General features: G+C 42.6%; 1 protein-coding gene across 2 annotated transcripts in view; it reads right to left on the bottom strand.

The window, feature by feature from the left end:
* PIP5K1B (phosphatidylinositol-4-phosphate 5-kinase type 1 beta) overlaps window positions 1-21,880 on the bottom strand; it is a 360,249-nt gene that overhangs the window by 90,638 nt on the left and 247,731 nt on the right. For both annotated transcript variants that reach the window (XM_006152466.3, XM_014589336.2), the window contains 5 exons: window positions 20,104-20,315; window positions 18,047-18,130; window positions 17,877-17,925; window positions 13,908-13,992; window positions 3,000-3,155 (listed from right to left, as the gene is read on the bottom strand). In XM_006152466.3, the coding sequence (XP_006152528.1) occupies window positions 3,000-3,155; window positions 13,908-13,992; window positions 17,877-17,925; window positions 18,047-18,130; window positions 20,104-20,315 (586 nt within the window). The remainder of the gene's footprint in view (window positions 1-2,999; window positions 3,156-13,907; window positions 13,993-17,876; window positions 17,926-18,046; window positions 18,131-20,103; window positions 20,316-21,880) is intronic.

Genomic DNA, 21,880 nt, shown 5'->3' with positions numbered 1-21,880 from the left:
AGGTGTTGTATCACTAAATCTGAACCAAAAGAAACAATTGTTTATCTTAAAAAAGCGTAATATGGGGACTAGCAGATGGTGTAATGGTTACATCACTGGACTCCTACAGAGTCGACTGAGGTTCAAGTCCAAGGCCCGGTGACTTAAAACTCATGCCCACTGTCTGTACGCATGCTCCAAATGCCGAGAGGAGAAGGGATTGCAGCGTGGCCATCCCTGTTGGGGGGTGATTTCTCGCTTTCTGTCTCTCTGGTATGTACATGTGCCCTATAGCAAAAAAAAAAAAAGAAAGAAAGAAAAGGAAAAAAAAAAGAAAAAAATCTCTCTCGCGCTCTAAAATAAGGGTAATATGTGCACCCCCCAACAGGGATGGCCACGCCGCAATCCCTTCTCCTCCACTCTCCTTTAGGGATTTTGGGCACATATGTACATGCATATCTTCCAAAATGCCAGATCCCCAACTCAAACCATGCACTCGGCTATGTGAAATCCAGCTGTCTTAACCATCATGCCACCTGGTGTAATAGTTTTAAAATGAGGTTATCCTGGGCCGGCTCAATGGCACAGTGGTAATGCACTGCTCAAGAGAAGCTGGGTCCTACATGATGACTATGGTTTGAATCCCTCCCTGGGCAGCTGGAAACTCACTGGGCTCACATGCAAATGCTCAAGATCTGATGGAACAGAGGGCTGGAGGAGGAGGACTGCAGCATGACCAGACCCTGTGGAGGGTGCTCCATTCTCTCTCTGTCTCGTGTGCATGTGCTCTATCATGAATAAAGGAAAAAAATAGGCAACCAGATTTCTTGGACTGCAGACACCTGTAATTTGACGTGAGCGATCAGAAACCAGGTAGTGTAGTGGAGATGTCGGTGCAGGGTAGCTTAGGAGAAATGGATGCATGTCTGCCAGGGTTTAGAACCATAAATTCAGAGATGATCAAGGGCAACTCATTAACTGTTGTTGAGATCACCAACTCTGAGTAAAAGTTGGTTTATAGGAAGAGGAGAAAAAAATCCAACAAAACACTCAGATAATGCCATCAGAGAAAACCACCCTATGCTAAAGACTCTGAGGAAACCCTAGAAGAGGTGCTCTCTTCTATAGGAAGTACAAGGCATTTGTAGGTAATGTAGGGATTCTCAAAATATATTGATAAAAAAATCTAAAATATCACAACCCTTTATTGGATTAAAACAAAACAAAACAAATAATTCACTCAGTGGGAGGAGAAGACTATTTGATAAAATTTATGCTCATTCTTGATAAAAAGTTTCAGCAAATGAGGAATAAGAAAGGCACTTCCTTGACCTGTATCAAATACAGTAAACTTCCTGTCCCACAGTGAAACGTTAGAAATGTTCCCTTTAAAATCAGCACAAAGCAAGGCTGCCCACAAGAACCACCTTTATTCATCATTGTACCAGCAGTCCTAGCAGCAAACCAGCAAGAAAGATGAGAAAGATGTGAGATCTAGGTAGTAGCAAAAAACTTCTTCTTCTTTTTTTTTTTTTTTAGAGAGAGATTTTTGTTATAGGATGCATATGCTCACTAGAGAGACAGAAAGTGAGAAATCACCTCCCAGGGGGGATGGCCATGCCGTAATCCCTTCTCCTCCATTCTCCTCTCGGGATCTTGGGCATGCATGCACATGTGCCCAGCATGAGTATTACGCCACTGGGTCTGGGACTCAAACCATGGTCGACTACGTGGGAGTCCAGCAACATAACTTATGCTATCTGCTGGTCCTAAAAGCCTCATTCTTTTTTTTTTTTTTGGAGAGGTTTTGCGCTATAGGGCGTGTGCGCTTGCCAGATAGACAGAGAGAGACATAGAGACAGAAAGCGAGAAATCACCCCCCAGGGGGGATGGTCATGCCGCAATCCCTTCTCCTCCATTCTCCTCTTGGGATCTTGGGCACGCACGCACACGCGCCTGGCGTGAGTTTTAAGCCACTGGGTCCAGGATGCGAACCGCGTTCGACTACGTGGGAGTCCAGTGACATAGCCATTACGCTAACTGCTGGTTCTCAAAAGCCTCATTCTTAAGACAGACATGCACTCACCATAGAGACAGAGAGGGAGAAAATGAGAAATTACTACCCCCAGGGGGGTTGGTGACACTACAGTCCTTTCTCTTCCACTCTCCTCTTGGGATTTTGGGCTCACATGCACACACACACCCTGCATGATTATTACGCTGCTGGGTCTGGGGCTAGAATACGGTTGGCCATGTGGGAGTCTAATGCCTTAAATACCATGCCAAAGGCTGGCACTTAAGACAGATACTACTTTTAAAAGACAGAAAAATAAAACTACATAAATATCTCTCTATCTACTCAGGGAATAAATATAACAAAAATATATGTATATGTGCCATACAAAGATAATATTACAACATTTTAAATGCATGAAAGAAAACCAAAATAGAGACAACTTATCATGTATGTGTATGTGTGTGTATGTGACTGGACGTACGTGTACAGAATAAGACATAAGAGTAAAAACAAGATGTTAGTATTTGTTATCAGACAGTGGGAGCGTGTGTGTGCGCGTGTGTGTGTGCACATGCGTGTGTGCGAATATTGTCTAATTTTTAATATAAACCCAAAGCTGTCCTAGTTATGTGCTATCTCAAGTGTACATGAACTATATATCATACTGTATTTAGCCTTTAAAAATATAAATAGAGCCGTCAGCAGGTGGTGTGGTGGTTAATGGTTGACTGGGTTGACACAATTATGCTGATGGCCGACTGCGGTTTGAGTCCTGGACCTGCCAACTTGCTTTCTCACTTTCCTGCTCTCTCTTTCTTTCACATTCTGACCATCTCTGGTCAATTTAAAATAAATAAATAAAGTTAAATAAAATAATTCTAAAAAAATGTAAATAGACTATTTCTTAGACCAGGTATCTTCTAATTTTTCTACTGTGAACTTGCATTACTTATGTAAATTACAAGAATCATTCTTTCTTGCTTTCAAAGTTACATGTCTTTACCTTCTTCATCAAGGCTGCTAAAACTTTGTCCTTCGGTCAGCAAATCTCGCTTCTCATCCTTCCACTCCTGGCTAATCGAAGACACAATCTCCTGTGAGGTTGCCTTTAAGGCAGCAATGGAATTGCAACGTTTCTTAGAAGGTGAGGCCTTCAAAGCTAGAAAGGACAAAGAGAAACAGTAAGATACTTATTGCAAAACCATATTAACACTGGGTTGTTGGAAAATCCATATATTTTCCTATGTTTTTCTAAGCAAAATTGCATCATGACTTTTCCTACAACCAAATATTTTATTGATGAAATTCATATTGTGTTACTAACATTTCATTCATTATTTGAGCCTTATTTTGTATATGGGAAGGGAGATGTAACTGTGTGTTTTGCTGTTATTTGTCCAAAATGACTTGAATGAAATCAAATTATCCTAAATTAGAGTTGAACTTTCTCTCCAGATTTTTTTTCTTTTTTCTTTTTTTGGAGAGGTTTTTGGTATAGGGCGTGTGCACTTGCCATAAAGACAGAGAGACAGAGAGACAGAAAGCGAGAAATAACCCCCCTAGGGGGGATGGCAACATCACAATCCCTTCTCCTCCATTCTGCTCTTGGGATCTTGGGCACACATGCACACATGCCTGGCGTGAGTTTAAGCTGCCGGGTCCGAGACTCAAACTGCGGTCAACTACATGGGAGTTCAGCAACATAGCCATTACGCTAACTGCTGGTCCCCACATTTTGAAATATAGTCACATTTGAGATGATTTTTACATGGTTTTGTTGCTAAAGAATTATTTTCCTCTTTCAAACAATGTTTTTCTAGTGCTGGGAGGAGGTTGGACTGGGTTGGTAAACGCAGATGGTAAAGTACGGAGAATTCTCATGACCCTAGTTTTACTATGTTGGGACTGGGAATTTCTAAACATGCCCGTGTTTAATCTTACAGTCACATGGTCCACTTTAGGAAGTTGTTTCTAGTTGCTTTTTCCTTCCTGTGACTTTCCGCTGAAATTTCCTACCCTTTTGGTATTTTCTAGGTCATGGTTATGTCAGATGTATAATTCACTCCTGATCTTTGTCTATACAGCATTCTACAATTTCAAAAGTGTGTTGGGAACCCAAACCAATGAAATATGAATGTCACCATCCACCCTGCTTGCCGAAGTCTGGGATGTTACCCAGGGTGCACCTGTGGAAGCTGCTTAGCCTGCAGCCGAACTGTATCCGTTTATATTCCCTCTTTGCTGCAGTAATTCCTCTTGGCTTCATGTTAGAGAATTTCCTTGGAGGGTAGAGGGAGAGGGCAGTGGAGGCTTTTTTCTGCTTTCCCCTGAACTTGTTATTGGCAGTGTCTCTCCTCCTTCGGAGGTTTGCATGAAGGGGCACCCTGACAGCACATGTACCAGCATAACCGTGTTTAGCCCTGGGAATCTCAGAGCTTAGATTACACTGCTCACTGGGGACCTTCCCCGAGGCAACACGCAAGAACTGAATTGGAGAAGGACTCTGGGACACACACAAGGGAAGAACAGAGGGCAATCTCTCCACTTGAAGAGAAGGGAAGGCTTATCTGTCCCTCGAGCAGTCTTAAAATCACAATAATATCACCATCATAATGAATAACATTCGTAGAGGGCTTTAGAGTTTGGAAGCCACACTGTGGCTGTGTATCTGAAATTATCCACACAGTTGTCTGACGGAAGCAGGCCCTTTGACAGGTCCAGAAACCAAGAGCAGAAAGGTGTATCTTGCTCAAGGCCATAGCATGAAACCCAGGTGTCTGTTCTTTCCTTTCTTTTTTCTAAATTTGCCTAATTGGTGGTTAATTTAAGTTCTTTAGCATTCTTTTTTCTTTCCCCCTGGCTAAAGTGTGGGAAAAATAAAGGTAAGGGCCAGCTCCAGGGCACAGCAGTAATGCACTATTAAAGAGAAACAGGAGCCCATGTGACAGCCAGGGTTCGAATCCATGGCCCAGTCTGAGACATACTGGGCATGCACACGGGTGCCCACACAGAATCTGTGGAGCTGGAAGATGGAAGGAAGGGGATCAGGGTGTGCTCAGACTCCACGAGAATGTCTGTCTGTCTGTCTCTCTTTCTCTTTCTCACTCTCTCAGGCATGTGTACACACTCTACCATGAATAAATAAAAACAAAGATAAAACTTGCTTTTCTTTGAGGGGAGAGTTTGAATGTTTAAAAAACGATCAACTTTTATCTTAATGATAACTAAGTGGAACAAATAAATCTTGCTTTCCTTAATTCTCCATGCCATCAAACGCAGGTCACAGGGCAGAGTAACCGTCCATGCACCGGCTTCTGCCTCCGCATTCTATCTGCCAGCTTTCCTAACTCTTCTATCAACTTTCAGTATGGTATTCTAAAACGTCTGTATCAGACGGTCTCAGATGTGGTTTGGGGACGAGTGGGAGTACCTGAGTCCTTCTTAGAAGATCTGCAACGGTAAAAACCATGTTCATAATGATAGTAAGGCATTATTTGCTTTTGCTTTCTCATTCTCTCATGAGGGTAGTTTTTCAGACTATGTGACCTGTGACATGACCAAGATGGAATGTAAAAGCAACTCTGAGACTCTAATTACTTCCTACTAAGCTAGACACAAGGATTTGAGAAAATGTAAAAGAATGCCACTTCTATTAATAAATTGTTTGGGAAAGATGATTATTTTTTAAAACAATTATTTTTATCTTAAAAATTTGTATTTTTTGTTAAAATTGGCTTATGTTAACATGTAATAGTTTTTTATTGCTATCTGTCAAGAATTGATAAGTATTTTTTTTTCATTTTAAATTCTGATATTCAAAATATAGCTAGCTATAACCTACACAAATGAAAGTTCTTGGGGCCAGCAGGTGGGATGGTGGTTAAGGTGCTGGATCACACATGGCTAATGCCACTATTAGAACCCTGGACCCAGACACTTGAAAAAAATGCCAGGCACATATATAAGCATGCCCAAAATTCCAAGGGGAGATGGGAGAAAAAAGGATTGCAGTGTGGCCATTCCCCTTGCCAGGGGATGATTTCTCGCTTTCCTTCTCTCTGCCTCTGTCTGGCAAGTGCATGCACTCTGTGGCAAAAATCTACAAAAAAAAAAAAAAAAAGAAAAGAAAAAATTGGGACCAGCAGTCGGTGTAATGGCTAAGCCGTTGGACTCCCATGTAGTAGTCAACTGTGGTTCAAGTCCTGAATCCAGTGGCTTAAACTCATGCTGGCAATGTGTGCCCATGTGCCCAAGATCCCAAGAGGAGAATGGAGGAGAAGGGATTGGGGCGTGGCCATCCCCTCTGGGAGGTGATTTCTTGCTTTCTGTCTCTGTATTTCTCTGTCTTTCTGGTGAGTGCACACATCCTGTAGCAAAACCCTCTCCAAAAAAAAGGTATTTGGGGACCAGCAGTTAGTGTAATGGCTATGTCGCTGGACTACCATGTAGTTGACCATGGTTTGAGTCCCGGACCCGGCAGCTTAAACCCAAGCCAGGCGCGTGTGCATGCATGCCCAAGATCCCGAGAGGAGAATGGAGGAGAAGGGACTGTGGTGTGGCCATCTCCCCTGGGGGGTAATTTCTCGCTTTCTGTCTCTTTGTCTCTCTAGCGAGTGCACGCGCCCTATAGCAAAAAACCTTTCCAAAAAAAGAAAGGAAAAAAAAAAGATATTTGGGGTCCTCAGTAATTTTTAAGGGTATAAATTGAGTAGGAGACCAAAAAGTTATTTTTTTCCACGCTTCCATGAGGGAGACAGAGATACAGGTACCCCTAGCAAGCTTTGCACTGAGATACTACCCACGGCCAGCCAGGAGCACAGGCACAGGCATGCCCAGTGTGCACGGAGAAGGCTCAGGCCACATCCTGGTCCCCTCCCATGTGGCCTCAGCCTTGCAAAGCATTGCAAGACTGCTGTACCACCATGGCCAGCCCACCAGAAGGTGTGGGGATTGTTTTTCTACGTCATAATTCTTAGGTTGATACCAATTCTCTAAAGTGAGAAAATGCTATGATCAAAGGCACACTGACAGCACCAAGGAAGGTGAATGAGGCGAGAGCCCAAGAGTGAGGGGAAGACACTCAGAAGAGTTGTGCTCATGGCTCTTAACGGAGCGAAGGCCAAGGGCCTAGAATAAGAAATATCTCTTTGTTCATTGTCAGCCACACGTATAACGAGAGCAGTGAGGAACCTGGAAACCAGCCTCTGTCAAGCCCATATCACATCTAAACAAAGACCTTACTTTTGCCTTAAATGGTGACTTTCTTCCTTAAAGAAATGATCTGTGGGAACCAGCAGTTAGCGTAATGGCTATGTCGCTGGACTCCTACATAGTCAGCCGCGGTTGGCGTCCCGGACCCAGTAGCTTAAAACTCATGCTGGGCGCGTGTGCGTGTGTGCCCAAGATCCCGAGAGGAGAATGGAGGAGAAGGGATTGCGGCGTGACCATTCCCCCTGGGGGGTGATTTCTCGCTTTCTGTCTCTATGTCTCTCTCTGTCTATCTGGCAAGCGTACACACCCTATAGCAAAAACCTCTCCAAAAAAAAAACAAAAAAAGAAGAAGAAGAAATGATCTGTGTGGGCTAGCGGGGTGTGGTGGTTAAGGCACTAGACTCTCACATGGCTGGCTACAGTTCGAATCCTGGATCTGGTAGCTTGCTTTCTCACTTTCTCTTTCTCTCTTTGGTCAAATTAAAAAATAAGAATAATAAGGGGGCCAGCGGGTGGCATGGTGGTTAAAGTGCTGGAATTCCCACATGGCTGACCATGGTTTGAGTACTGGACATGGCAGCTTGCTTTCTAATTCTCCCTCCCTCACTCTCTCAGTCTTTCTTTGGCAAAACTCATGTGAATAATAACAATAATCAATAAATCAATCTTAAAAAGTAATAATAAAAAATAAAGTCAAATACTTTTTTTTTTTTTTTAAAGGAAGAATCTGAGTCTTGCTCAGCAGGTAAGAACTGGAATCTCGTACAGCTCCGTGTCAGGGATTTGTCTTCAAAGATGGTTCAGGGCGCTGGTTCCTTTCTTCAGTGTGACAGAAACTCCTAGGCTTGTCTTTGGCTAAACCATGTCTGGGAATGTGTACCCTGTGCCCTTTCCTGGCCTTCTGTTTTACCACCCACCGCCTCTCACTTCACCAACCTACAGCTCCCCTATCTGCCATCCATGCCTACCTCCAGGCCTTTGCACATGCTGTTCCTTCTCCTTGAGATGCCCTTCTGGCAGCTCTTTTTAATGAACTCTGGCTTATGTTTTCAGGATTTGGTTTAAATATCCTTTTCTCTGGGAAACTCTCTTTTGGAAGAATTGGTCTTATTCCTCTCAGTATAGCCACAGGAATGTAGGCAAAGATTCAGCTATCAATTTCATCATTTCATTAGAAATCTGTTACAAGTTCCTCAAACAGACTATAAAATTATTGAAGGATAATAAAAATTAAAAATTAAAAAAAATTTTTTTGGAGAAGTTTTTGCTATAGGGAGCGTGCGCTTGCCAGCCAGACAGAGACAGACAGAGAGACAGAAAGTGAGAAATCACCCCCCAGGGGGGATGGCCACGCCGCAATCCCTTCTCCTCCATTTTCCTCTCAGGATCTTGGGATGCACGCACACGTGCCCGGCGTGAGTTTAAGCCACCAGGTCTGGGACTCGAACCGCGGTCGTCGACTATGTGGGAGTCCAGCGACATAGCCATTACGCTAACTGCTGGTCCTCAAAATTTTAATTTTTAAATGTTTTCTAAAGGACTGGCAAGTGGCATGGTGGGAGTGCTAGATTCCCACATGGCCAACTCTGGTTCAAGTCCTGGACCTGGCAGCTTGTTTTCCCATTCTTCCTCTCTGTCTCTCTCTGGTCAGATTAAAGAGATAATAATAATAAATTAAATTACACAAATAATTCTTAAAAAATGTTGCTGATCTTTCAGTGCTTAGCTTGGTGCTAGGCTGTTCCACCTTCCTTGCTGGTTTGGATCCAGCCATTCTGTTCTACCAATGCTACCAGTTTTTTGTGTATCCTTCCAGAGACAGTTTGTACACCTACAAATGTATGTGTAGACAACAGGTATACAAATGTTTGTTGAATGAATTCAGTATTGCTCTGAAATCTTAGGGTAGTTTTTTAAATAAATTATTCAGGAAATGAAACATTAGTACTTTATTTGCATTAATTATTATTATTTTTTAAGCACATGTGCTCACTGGAGAGAGACAGAGAGAGGGAAAGTGAGAAATCACCCTGCCCCCCCAGGGGGGATGGTCATGCTACAATCTCTTCTCCTCCATTCTCCTCTCAGAATTTTGGGCATACATGTACATGTGTCTAGTGTAATTTTCAAGCTGCTGGGTCTGGGACTCAAACTGTGGTTGGCCATGTGGGAGTCCAGTGCCTTAACCACCATGTCACCTGCTAGCCCCATCATTTATTAACTTTTTCAGAAAGGGTATTGCTATGTTGCAATTCTCCTGCCTTACCCTCCTGAAGAGGTGGAATTATACAGGTGCTTGTCACTGTGCCTGGCTTTTAATATGGGTAGAGAATCAAGACTGGGGTCCTCCATGTGATCTCAGCCTGCTGAGTAGCAGCATCTACCTTGGCTGCACCAGGCATGAATACTTTGGATACATTATTTGGGTAGAGAATTTCAATGGGATTTTAGCAATGGTGACTAGTATTTCCAGAAGCTAGTATAACATTTTATAGACATAATTACATTGGCAACATAACTCAATTCAGTGATAGGATACATGAACTAAAGAAGAAAAAAAAAACTGACTTGAAAAAAGAAGCTTGAAGATCGGGTCTCATTTTGGGGGTGGGAGACAGTAGTCAGGGAAGTCGAGTTGGGTCTTCACTTATGAAGAAAGTTGCCTTTAGGCATAAGAACGTTTAAGTTACTTATACCTGATGAGACACCTAGAGTTATGTTTAAACTGTTAACTTTACTAATTAAATTGCTACCTTTGAAATAGAAAGTGGAGAAATGTGGAAGATTTACTGCTAAGCAAAGCAAGCCAGACTATGAAAGAGACGTATTGTATGTCCCTGATTAATATAAACTGAATGTCTGCAATCTATGGCAAAAATGGAAAGACTGTAACATATAAAAACTTGGAGAGCAATTGAGGATACTACAGACAGTGTGGGAGGAAGGTGGGAAATGAGGCGCGTAGGAGGGAGGGAATCAAGTGAAAAAAGAAGCAAAACATTTAACAGACACAAATACGGAAAATTATCTGTTGATGATAATGTATACGGTAATATCTTTGACTGGACTAATATACAGTGTATTCATGCTGGGAAAAATAATTTCAGGTCCTATAAAGATGTATAGAGATTGAGTGTAAAAATAAATAATAAAATAAAAGAAAGAAGAAACAAGGAAATGTTGGCGGTAGAGGAAAACGCTTCATTAGCATGGCATTATTCTTTTTTTTTTTTTTTGGAGAGGTTTTCACTGTAGGGCGCGTGCGCTCGCCAGACAGACAGAGAGAGACAGAGAGACAGAAAGCGAGAAATCACCCCCCGGGGGGGATGGTCACGCCGCAATCCCTTCTCCTCGATTCTCCTCTCAGGATCTTGGGCACACAGGCACACGCGCCTGGCGTGAGTTTTAAGCCAGCGGGTCTGGGACACGAACCGCGGTCGCCTACGTGGGAGTCCAGTGACATAGCCATTACGCTAACTGCTGGTCCCAGCATGGCATTATTCTTTAAACAATGATTGAATGCCTACTATGAACCAGGAAAAATGAAAGAGCTGGGACTATAGATGAGCAAACCAAATGGTCTCTGCTTTGAAGGACCTTGAAGTCTAGTGGGGGACATGAACAGCTCATTATAGCACAGAGTGGTAACTACTGTGGAGGGCACCAGTCAACCTGAGACTTGGAGGAAATGGTGGGAAGAGTGCTGTGTGCAAAGGGACCAGCATGCATAGACATCTGAAGACAGCTCTGACTATCTGGGGTAACCACAAGGAGTTCAGAGGTGCTGGAGCCAGGAAGAGAGGGTGTGGTATAGAGCGGGATGGGAGAGAGGGTATTGAGGATAGGAGAGGCCCATCGCAGAGGGCCTCAGAAGCTAAGTTAAGGAGTGTGCATCAGGGAACTCATGAAAAAAAAATGTTAATTTATAACTATTAGATTTTTAAAAATAGTATGGAAGGGTTTTAACAGAAAATGAGCAAGAACATATGTGTGTGTGTGTGTGTGTGTATTTATATTTTATTTTATTATTTTTTTGGAGAAGTTTTTGCTATAGGGTACATGCACTCACCAGAAAGACACAGACAGAGAGACAGAAAGCAAGAAATCAACCCCTGGGAGGATGGCCACACCACAATCTCTTCTCCTCCATTCTTCTCTCGGGATCTTGGGCACGCACGCACATGCGCCTGGCACAATTTTAAGCCACCGAGTCCAGGACTCAAACTGTGGTTGACTACGTGGGAGTCCAGTGACATAGCCATTATGCCATCTGTGGGTCTCCATGTTTATATTTTGAACTGGTTTCTCTGGCTGCAGTGTGCAAAAACTGAATGGCTAGGGACGTAATTAAACTGAAGGTAAAGAGACTCGGGTGAGGGGAGTGTACAACTTTATGCTAAAATAAAAACTCAAAACCAAAATCCACAATGGCTGAGTCAGGCGTGGCACTGTGAGGGAAGGGGCTAGCCTCCTGACCTTGAAGAGTTAAGAGTCCACAAGTGTTGGTGTGTGTCTGCATGTGAGAGTAAGCACAAGGAAGGGGTCAAAGGGTGATGTCCTGGTTTGGGTAGTTGGGGAGAGTGTGGTGGCCTTTAGTGAGATGTGGATCAGAAGAGAAAGGCAGGATCTGGTATGGGGAGTGGTCAGATTCCAGTGTGGCCATGATGGAATCTGGTAGACACCTAAGTGGGGAGGCTGGATATACAAGGAGAGGTGTCAGAGGTGTCGTGAGTAAGTATAAGTATACAGATGGTCATTGACCTTGGCAGGTTGGGAAATACCCAGAGAGAGTTGGACACAGGAAGTAGGCACAGTTAGATACTGGACCCGGTGAACACCCACCATTAGAATAAGGCAGAGATTGATGAGCGCCAAAGGACCCCTGAAAGGAGCAGGAGAGGCCAGAGGGGAACCAGGAGAGTCCTAGGCTACGGAAGACAAGGGCAGAGACTATTTCACAGAGAACTGACCCCAGTGGTCTCAAACACTGCAGTTTTAAGAAAAGACTGAACATTATTCAGTGACTTAAGCAACGGTCATTGGTGACCTCGAAAAGAACATTTCAGTAGAGTGGTGAGGCCAAAAGCCAACTGGAGTCGACAAGATGAAAGTGACAAACAGGGTGACTGTGAGGAGGACAAAGATACACCAGGAACTGGACAGAGATGCAGAGGCGAGGAGGTTTTTAAGACACAAGCGAATGAACAGATTGAAGGCTGAGGCATGGGGTCAGAAGTGAGGACGAAGGCTAATACTGCCTCAAGGCAAGGTCATCTCTAGGCAGATCTGTCCTGGACAGGCGGAACCAGCATGCATGCCATGGCATCTTTCCTACACATGCTTACACACACTAGGTGCACCTGCTTATACTAGGGGCTGGGGACACAGCAGTAAGCTTATATTCAAATGGAAGAGGTAAGCATTAGACAAAATAAATAAGGCAAATTCAGAAAACACTATAAGATGAATAGGTAAAATATATAGTACATTAGATCATGAAAAATGTCCAATTCCTTTGGTCCCGTTGCAATCTTTTCTCTGCTTCTTCTTCCTTTGGGATTTCGGGTACACATGCCTATGTGCTTTTCAAGCTGCTGGGTCTGGGCCTCAGACTGTCCAGCTGGCCAAGTGGGATCCAGCTTCTTTAACCATGAGGCTATGGCATGGCCCTAATTTGCCTTTCTTTTTCTAATTACTCAAGGTTTAACGTTAGGGTATTTGTTTGAACTTTTTCTTTTTTAAACATAGGCATTTACAGCTATAAATTTTCCTCTGAGTACTGTCTTCATAGCTTTCCAGACATTTGTAACACATGTTTTCATTTTCATTCACCTCTGAGTCTTCTGTAATTTTCCTGTGAGTTCTTCTTTAACCCAGTTGTTTAAGAGTGTGCTGTTGAATTTTCACATATGTGTGAATTTTTTTAAAAAAAGTTTTTGCCATAGGGTGCATGTGCTGGCCAGACAGAGACAGAGAGGGAAAGTGAGGAATCATCTCCCAGGAGGATGGCCATGCTGCAATCCCTTCTCCATTCTCCTCCTGGGACTTTGGGCATGCAATGCAAACATGGCTGGTGTGATTTTTAAGCTGCCCGGACTGGGACCTGAACTGTGGTCAGCCATGTAGGAGTCCCATGCTTTAACCACCATGCCACCTGTTGGCTCTATGTGTACATTTTCCCAGTGTTTGTTCTTGATTAATGACTTCAATTTTGAAAAATGTATTAATACTTGTTTTATAACCTAGTATATGGTCTACCCTGTAGAATATTTCATGAAAATCAATACTGTTTTTAATTACATAGATACTATTAGAATTCTGCTATGCAGTTAAAGTATATAGACTGATAACTTCATATACATGCATAAATCTATATTTAAAGAACCAAATGTACCTCTAATACATCTTTTTATTGGCTTACTATTCTATTATTTGACTGTATCATACTATATCAACCAATATATTATGTGGTTGTATTATGTAGTTGGACTTTTAGACAGCTTCTCATTTTTTTTTTTTTCAGCACAAAATAGGACTCGAATCATTAAGGCATCAACAAATACCTGCCCAGGAATCTTAACCATAATTACTAAGTGACTACCACAGTAGCTTCAACTCTTCTAGTAAAAATCTTGCAAAGATACATAGTGAACTCAGCAACTCAGTGTAAAAAGTCTTAAAAATTTCGTAAAGATCTTACCTTGTATTTTCTTGAAAACTCTGGAATTCATAAACTTAAGGAATCTGTCTGCATAAAAACTTGGTCTGTGCACTGAAACAGTGTCCTGAGAAGACAAAAGCAAGGAGCACAGTGTGACCTGTTAGAGAGCTGATCTGGAGTCGGAAGAAAGGTCTCGTGACCGGCTTCCTGCTAGCCAAGGACCTTAACCATCAGGTGTGAATGGAAGAGTCAGAACAGCAAAGTCCTGTCTCCCATGGGGTCCAGGAGTCTGGAGCTGAGGAAGGAGGGCATGGACTTAATCAGAACAAAGCTTCTAGATGCTCCAGGTGAAAGGGAGCATTACGGGAGCAGGGGAGAGACAGTAAAACACTGCTACACGAGGGACCAGCAGATGGCATGGGTCACATTGCTAGACTCCCACAGAGAGGACAGAAGTTCGAGTTCTGGGCCTCGTGGCTTAAAACTCATGCTGGGCCTGTGTGTGTGTGTGCCCCAAATCCCAAGACGAGAATGGAGGAGAAGGGACTGTGGCACGGTCATCCCCCCTGGAGGGTGATTTTTCACCTTTTGTCTCCCTGTCTCTCTCTGTCTCTCCAGTGAATGTAGTAGCCCAACAGCAAAAATATCTTAAAAAAAAAAACATCTTGGGGGAATGGAGGAGAAGAGATTGGGGCTTAGCCACTACCTTTTGGGGGTGATTTCTCATTTTCCCTCTCACTGTCTCTCTGGTAAACACAAGTGCCCTATGGCAAAAACCTAAAAAAAAAAATAAAATAAAATAAAAATAGAACATTAAAAAAACAAAACACTCCTGCATGAATCAAAATGCTGACCCTTATAAGACCATCCCAGGAGGGGCTTTTAAGTTATTTTTTCACATGCAGCTACACGTGGATCATCTGGAATGATAGATTACACTGTTACATATCATTATGGCATCAACTAATAATCTTAATGAACAAACATCTTAATCATGGACAAAAATTTGGGACATATACAAACAAAACAACCCTAATGTAAGAGTGACATTTAAGTTAAAAGGTGCTCTGGTTTCATCTCCAAGTAATAAGGTGCACAGACACCAGGAAGATTCCTAGGAGACAGAGCCAACAGATGGCCCCTGTTACATGGAATTAGCTACTGATTACACAGAGCTGAATTGAATTACCTTGTTAACTCAATTCTTCTCTCATCCTTGGCAAGAGTCTAAGACTGAAGGGCTATTTTATTACGAATCCAGGAAAGGAGATGGGTGGAGAAGCTAATTCTCTGTCTTTATTTAATAATCATTTATTTACGATCCAAGCTGTACCTATCTAGAAGTAGTATTAATACAGTTGCTTATACACTGCTCCATTTTGAATCCAGATTCATGGATTCCAATAGGGAAATTTCTAAAATTAAGTTTAGGTACTACAAAGTGTCTGCAGTGGGGCTGGAAGGAAAAACATTCTTGGACCATTAGTCAGGGGACTTGCTTCTGATATAGTGCTGACGTTAAGTGGCTGCATGATCCTGGGAAAAGCCAGTCTCAGCACTCAGTTTCTTCATCTGTGAAACGGGGTATTGAAGGAGGCACACATTGCCTCTGAGCTGGCACGATCACTAGGACACAGCACACGGGATATCTCTCCAGCCACCATACAATGGTCCTCTAGAGCAGCAGTCCCCAAGCCCTCGGGCATGAACCAGTACTGCTCTGAGGCCTGTTAGGAACCAGGCCACACAGCAGGAGGGGAGCGGTGGGGCAGTGGGGCACACAGCAGGAGGGGATAAGCAAGCACAAACAAAGCTCCAACTACATGTACAGCCACACCCCATTGCTTGCATTGCAGGCAGCTCTGCTCCCTGTCAAATCAACGGTGGCAGGTGGCATCGGGTTCTCATAGGAGCATGAGCCCTATTGTGAATTGCACACATAAGGGATCGAGGTTGTGTGCTTTCAGAAAACATCCCCCCACCCTCACACCCTCCTCTGGGTTCATGGGAAATTTGTCTTCCATGAAACCAGTTCCTGGTGCAAAAAAGGTTGAGGACTGCTCTCAGTAAGGCTAAACTTTATTTATTTACTTATTTATTCATTCATTTTTTTAAGTTTTTGCCAAAGGGCACATGTACTCTCCAGAGAGGGAGAGACAGTGAGATGGAAAGTGAGAAATCACAACCTAGAGGGGATAGCCATAGTGCAATTCCTTTTTCTCCATTTTTCCTCCTGGGATCATGGGCATGCATGCACATATTCTTGGTGTGATTTTCAAGTCACCAGGTCTGGGACCTGAACCACAGTCAGTCATGTGGGAGTCTAGTGCCTTAATCATCATGCCACCTGTTGGCTCCAGGCTTCAGATGTTAAAATATATACCCTTGTAGCTTCTGTTTCAAGTGGACACATTTTTGCAGCAAGTAGGTAATTAAGAAATATTGGTAGGGTACAAGAGCCTCAAGGGATCCAGAGGTGATTAAGACTCAATCCTTGCCTTTAGAGAAAAGTGACAGTTTTTTTTTTTTTGTATGAAGAAATATTGTTTAAATAAGAGCCATGTCTGTAAACAAGCCAAAATATCTTAATTATCACTTATATTTTCACAAATTAAAGTGAAAACAATCAACAGAGATTTTCTATAAAACAACCCAACAAACTAAAAAACAGAAGATATGTTTTAAAATGGACAAAATTGTAAGAACCTTAGAAGCATCTGGCCAATACAAGACGAGCCAATCAGATCAGACATCCAATCTGGTAACAGAGAATGGAAATTGTCTCAGAACACAGAAGGGGAATGAAATAGGTGTTAATTCTCTCCCCCTTCCGTGTTCGAGGTGCTAGGTAGTTCCTACCTTTCTTAGCTGGAAGGAAAAATGAAATTCCCCTATCTTCCTTTCATGGGAGGAATGTTTGATCTGAATGTGACCGAGGTTAATTCTTAGAAGCAAATCTGTGAACCAGTTACCTACAAGTACGTTCTGTCAGGTCAGTGGTTAGCCTGTGGATAAAGTGCAGCTCTTTGACGCTGAAAGGTTATTAACTCTCTCACAGAACGGAGAAGGTGTGCGTTCTTTTCCAAGAAAGGAGGAATGCCATTTATAATTTATCCTCTTTCAAAGGAAAGTATGTGTTAATATCTTAAAAGGAAACAAATGACAACATCTCTGATCAGTATATTTTTTGGAAATGCCATTTCTAGTCATTAACTAAGGGAGGCTTAGGACAAATATTCTCTCAGCAATGAGGAGTTCAAATCTAACATCTAGATGGGATTATGTCTGTGTGCACAAGACAGAGGCAGGGGGAGAGACTGCTCTTTGATAACGGACTTTTCTCCTCTAGTTATGTCAGTTAAAATATCCTATCAGGCAGCATGCATAAATCCATAACAAGTAAAATTTAAAACCTTAAAGTTTCCACTTTACATGTCCTTGTGATATATGTGTTAGGCATCATTGAGTAAGAGCAAACATCCTTTTGTTTCATCTTCACACCAGACAGGTACCATGACTCCCTGGTACAGAGGAGAAATTGGGCTACGATTACATGGCCAGTCAAGGGGGAGAACCCAGGGTTCAGATCCAGGGCAGTCAACCTTCAAAGTCAAGGCTCATATCCCTCAGAAACGTGGTCTTGTGAAAACTCCTTCCAGCTGTCCTACTGGTCTTCTCAGTGCCTATGGGAAAAGTTTCCTTTTTTCCCCCCCTTGTCATTATCTCCTAATGGGGTCTTGGAGATTTCATATAGAAAAAAGATATCATTGTGTTTTCCTGGCCTCAACCTAGCCTCCAGGCCAGATGTCATCTAATTGCACAGAAATTCACATTTATGTTGTCACTGTTCTCATATTTAAAGCCATCTGCTAGCCAAAGATACTGAGTTCATAAAGACCTTTGTTTCTTCTCCTCTGAAAGCCTAGTGACATGGTTTTCTAGACCTACTCTCACGTTTCTGGGGAATTAGAAATGTATACAGTTTAACAAGGAACATAAATGCCTTACCCCATCATAAACAAGAGCTTTCCAGGAATGTTCTAACTTCTTCATTAACCTAAGTATAAAGAGACAGAAAAATAAAAATGAGAATGTAAAATCATTCCCATTTGGCAATTCTCTGAAAATTTTGTGGATTAATTTTGAAATAAAAAAGACCACTTTCCCAAATGTCTTACCTATATGATTGTAGAATGTCAATAATGCCCATAAATAAAAGTAGTTTTTCACCTTTATGGCTTTTAGCTGGAATGCCTCCCATTCTGTTGATAAAGCAAATGAGAAAATATTTTATTATGTAAGAATAGGAAGCTAAAAATCATTTCTAATAAATAGACTGAAAATAAAAAGAGAGTTTATAAGAATTCTGGGCTATCTCTCCCTTCATCATTTTATTTTTCTTTTGGCATTAGTTGAAATCTTCCTGGGAATCTATAAAGGTGTACTTCCCCACAAAGGAGAATAATATCATTGTCAATTCTGAAGTGTTAGATGGGAAGCATCCAATGTAAAACTTATTCCTACTAAAACTATGAGCATGAATTTTTAGAGTATAGTAAAATATTGCATTTTTAAAATGCAATACGTTTTTTTGTTTCTGATGGAGAGAGTAATACATTGGGTTGTTAGAAAAGTCATGATGTATTTTTGCATAGAAAAATATGTCATGATTTTTCCAACAACCCAATATGTATACTGTTAGACTTTAAAATAAGATATAGAAAAGCATAAAGAAAAAAATATATTAAAAAATCCATTCCTGGGATGCAAAGATAACTATTAATATTTGATATACTTGGGGCCAGAAGATAGCATGATGGTTAAGGCACTGGACTCCCACATGGCCAATCATGGTTCAAGTCCTGGACCTGCCAGCTTGAAAATCATGTTGTGTGCATGTGTGTGCATGTCCAAAATCCCAGGAGGAGAATACGGAGACGGCATGGCCATCTCCCATGGGGAGCGATTTCTCACTTTCCCTCTCACTGACGCTCTTTGGCATGCATACATGCCCTATGGCAAAAACCTTAAAAATTTTTTTTGCTACACTTTTCTGGTATTTATGTGTGTATGTATATATATGTGTATGTGTGTGTGCATGCTTATTGATCCCTAGAGGCGAGTATTTAATTTATCATGTTTTGGAATCTGAATGTTTTCCTTTCTATAATGAAGCATTTCATGATTTTTTTTTTTTTTAGGTTTTTATCATTGGGCATGTGCGCTCAACAGACAGAGAGAAAGTGAGAAATCACCCCCGGGGGGTGGGTGGGCACACTGTAACCCCTTCTCCATTCTCCTCTTGGGATGCTGGGCATGCACGTACATGTGCCTGGCATGATTTTCAAGTTACTGGGTCCAGGACTTGGACCATGGTCAGCCACATAGGAGTCCAGTGCTCTAACCACCATACCATCTGCTAACCCCACTAACATATTTTTTAATTGCTGTGTAGTATTTCAGCATATTGGTACAGAAAATCTGTTTAACTGATTATTGGGAATTTCGATGGATTTGCAAGTGATGGTTAAAAAAAATACATGTTAATTTCCTTTATAAAAGTGGAATAGGCCTATGGCTTAGTCATTGTTAGATCACTGTAGAAGGTAGGCACTTACCGTCATGCAAACGTCTTCCTTCCTGGCTCCTTGCTCAGCTAGCACATACACGTGACAGTCAACCACTTCAATAATTGTCTTTGATTGTAATTGTTTCTGTTAGTCAGTATGCAGTTTACACATGCAAATTAATCCTGCAGTTATTACCACATCTGGTTGAGGCATGAGACCACATCTGCCAGGGTGCAGGATGAGAACGGCAGAACCCCATAAAGCAGATGAAAAGCTCTGAATTGCGAACATCAACGCTATTGTGTATTTGCTTAAATGCAAGTTTGTTCACACTCAAAGTTCATCCCTCCCTTTTGTGGTGGCTGTTTTGAATAGGTAGTAAATGGGCTGGGGTGGGGCAGGATATTTTCAACCACTGTTAAAAACTGAAACCATTTGAAAAATAAAAACCATGTAGATAAATATAATGGTAATAACTCAGGAAACTGCCACTTATCTAAGTTACCCACAGAGGAAGAGAAATGAAGGCCGGCTTAGTCCATTTTAGCACCAAGTAGGAGCCCATTTCCAATGCCCTGGGAGGGGGATGTGGTCACGTGTAACTAATTACCTAATGTCGTGGGCTGCCCCCTCAGGAGGGTGGGCGCATGTGACACTGCACTTACGTGTCCGGGTTCTCTGTGATGACCCCATCTCCAGGTTTCCCTGGCCCCTGAATGGATTCCATGGCTGTCGAGTAGAGGACTTTCTGCATCCCGGGCCGCTTAGCATCAGACACATTTTGTGAGGTCTCCTCTTCTTTCTCTTTGAGGGAATGGTCCAAGATGTGGATTCCCAGCAAAAGGCTGTAGTCCATGATCTTGAAGCTTTCCAGCACCTGAGTGAAAGCACCAGGGGTCCAGTCAGTCCAGGGGCCTGGAAGTCTCATCCGCACAGGATCAGAGAGCAGTAGCCATGCACTCTGGGCAGCTCCTGCACTCCTCCCAGGACTGGCTGACACAGGGAAAAGAAAACGGGAACAGAGCTCAGGGCCAGCAGGCTCCATGCAGGGTGGTTTACACAGGGGCTCCGAGAAGACCTCTTTATGCAAACCTGAACAAGCACGTCTGTTTAACCTTTCATGAACGGTTCACTAACAGCACGTAGTGAACGTTTTCCCGTGCCAGGTGTGCAGTAGTTCTTGGATTCAGTCCCAACCCTGTGAGCTAGGTACTATTATTTGTGTTTATTTAGTAAGAGAGAAACAGACAGATAGACAGAACAGACATCCCCAACACGGTCCTCACATGGCAACTCATGCCCAGTCTCGGCCAGGCTGGATCACGGACACATGTGTACCTGGAATGTACAGGGAGGCCCAGATTTCAGAACCTGCGACCTTCCCAAGTAGGACCAGTTGTGTTTCCACTGCCTGGTCCCTAAGCTGTCACTGTCTCTATTTTTTTCTTCTTTAAAAAATGATCTATTTAATTTTATTTATTATTACCATTTTTCCTTTAACTTGCCACATAGCATGGATACTCACCAGAGAGAAGCAGAGAGAGAGAGTAGGAAAGTGAGAAAGCAAGCCACCAGGTCTGGGACTCGAACTGCAATTAGCCATGTGGGAGCCCAGTGCCCCAAGAGCCATGCCATCTGCTGGCCCTATTGTCTTTGTTTTACAAAAAATTAAAAGATAGTAAAACATTTGCACAATATCATAGAGCATGTAAGTAGCAAAGACCCAAGTAGTCAACTCTGGCATCTACACTCTTAAGCCCTGGAGCAGAGAAACCAACAACCAACGGTCTCTACAACCTGTAACTTCCTCAGCGGGAAGACAGCTGGATGTGCTTGTGCCTGGGTTCTGTCATCAAAATCGAAACTTTGCAGGGGTTTCGTGGCCTCCTTTTCAAAGCCTGTCTTTCAAAGTTGCCATTCAGTTCTCTGTGGCAAGTCATTTTAAAATACATGATCTCAACGAAGAACAGGACTTAATGCTTAATTATCCACTCAGCCGACAGTGGGGCTGTGAGAGAATTAAAAATAGTTGGATGGAGCCAGACAAACGAGACAGCAATGTTCTGAAAAGAATGACAGGAGACGAGGTCTAGATAAGAGTCCGTCAAACTGGCTTCAGGGCACAGATGGAGCACTGGCACTCAGGACCCTCCTTAGATGGAGGAAGGGTGTTCAGGGAGAGTCAGGGAACGCTGGAATTCCGGTGTTTTCCCCTATGAGGAAGTTCTTTACCCAACACTTTGTATGTAAGTCTTCCCCAAAACATACTTTTTTTTTTTTTTTAAAAAGAATTATTTACTATACTATATTTATTATTATTATTATTTTAAAATTTGCTATAGGGCACACATGCTCCCCAGAGAGAGAGGGCGGGGGAGGGAGAGAGAGAGGGAGAGAGAGAGAGAGAGAGAAAGTGAGGAAGCACGCTGCCAGGGCTGAGAC

The sequence above is a fragment of the Tupaia chinensis genome, unplaced genomic scaffold (genome assembly GCF_000334495.1).
Source record: "Tupaia chinensis unplaced genomic scaffold, TupChi_1.0 Scaffold000354_1, whole genome shotgun sequence".
NCBI lineage: Eukaryota > Metazoa > Chordata > Mammalia > Scandentia > Tupaiidae > Tupaia > Tupaia belangeri.
Note: the sequence above shows the minus strand (reverse complement) of the source record. Positions and strands in the feature narration are given on the sequence as shown.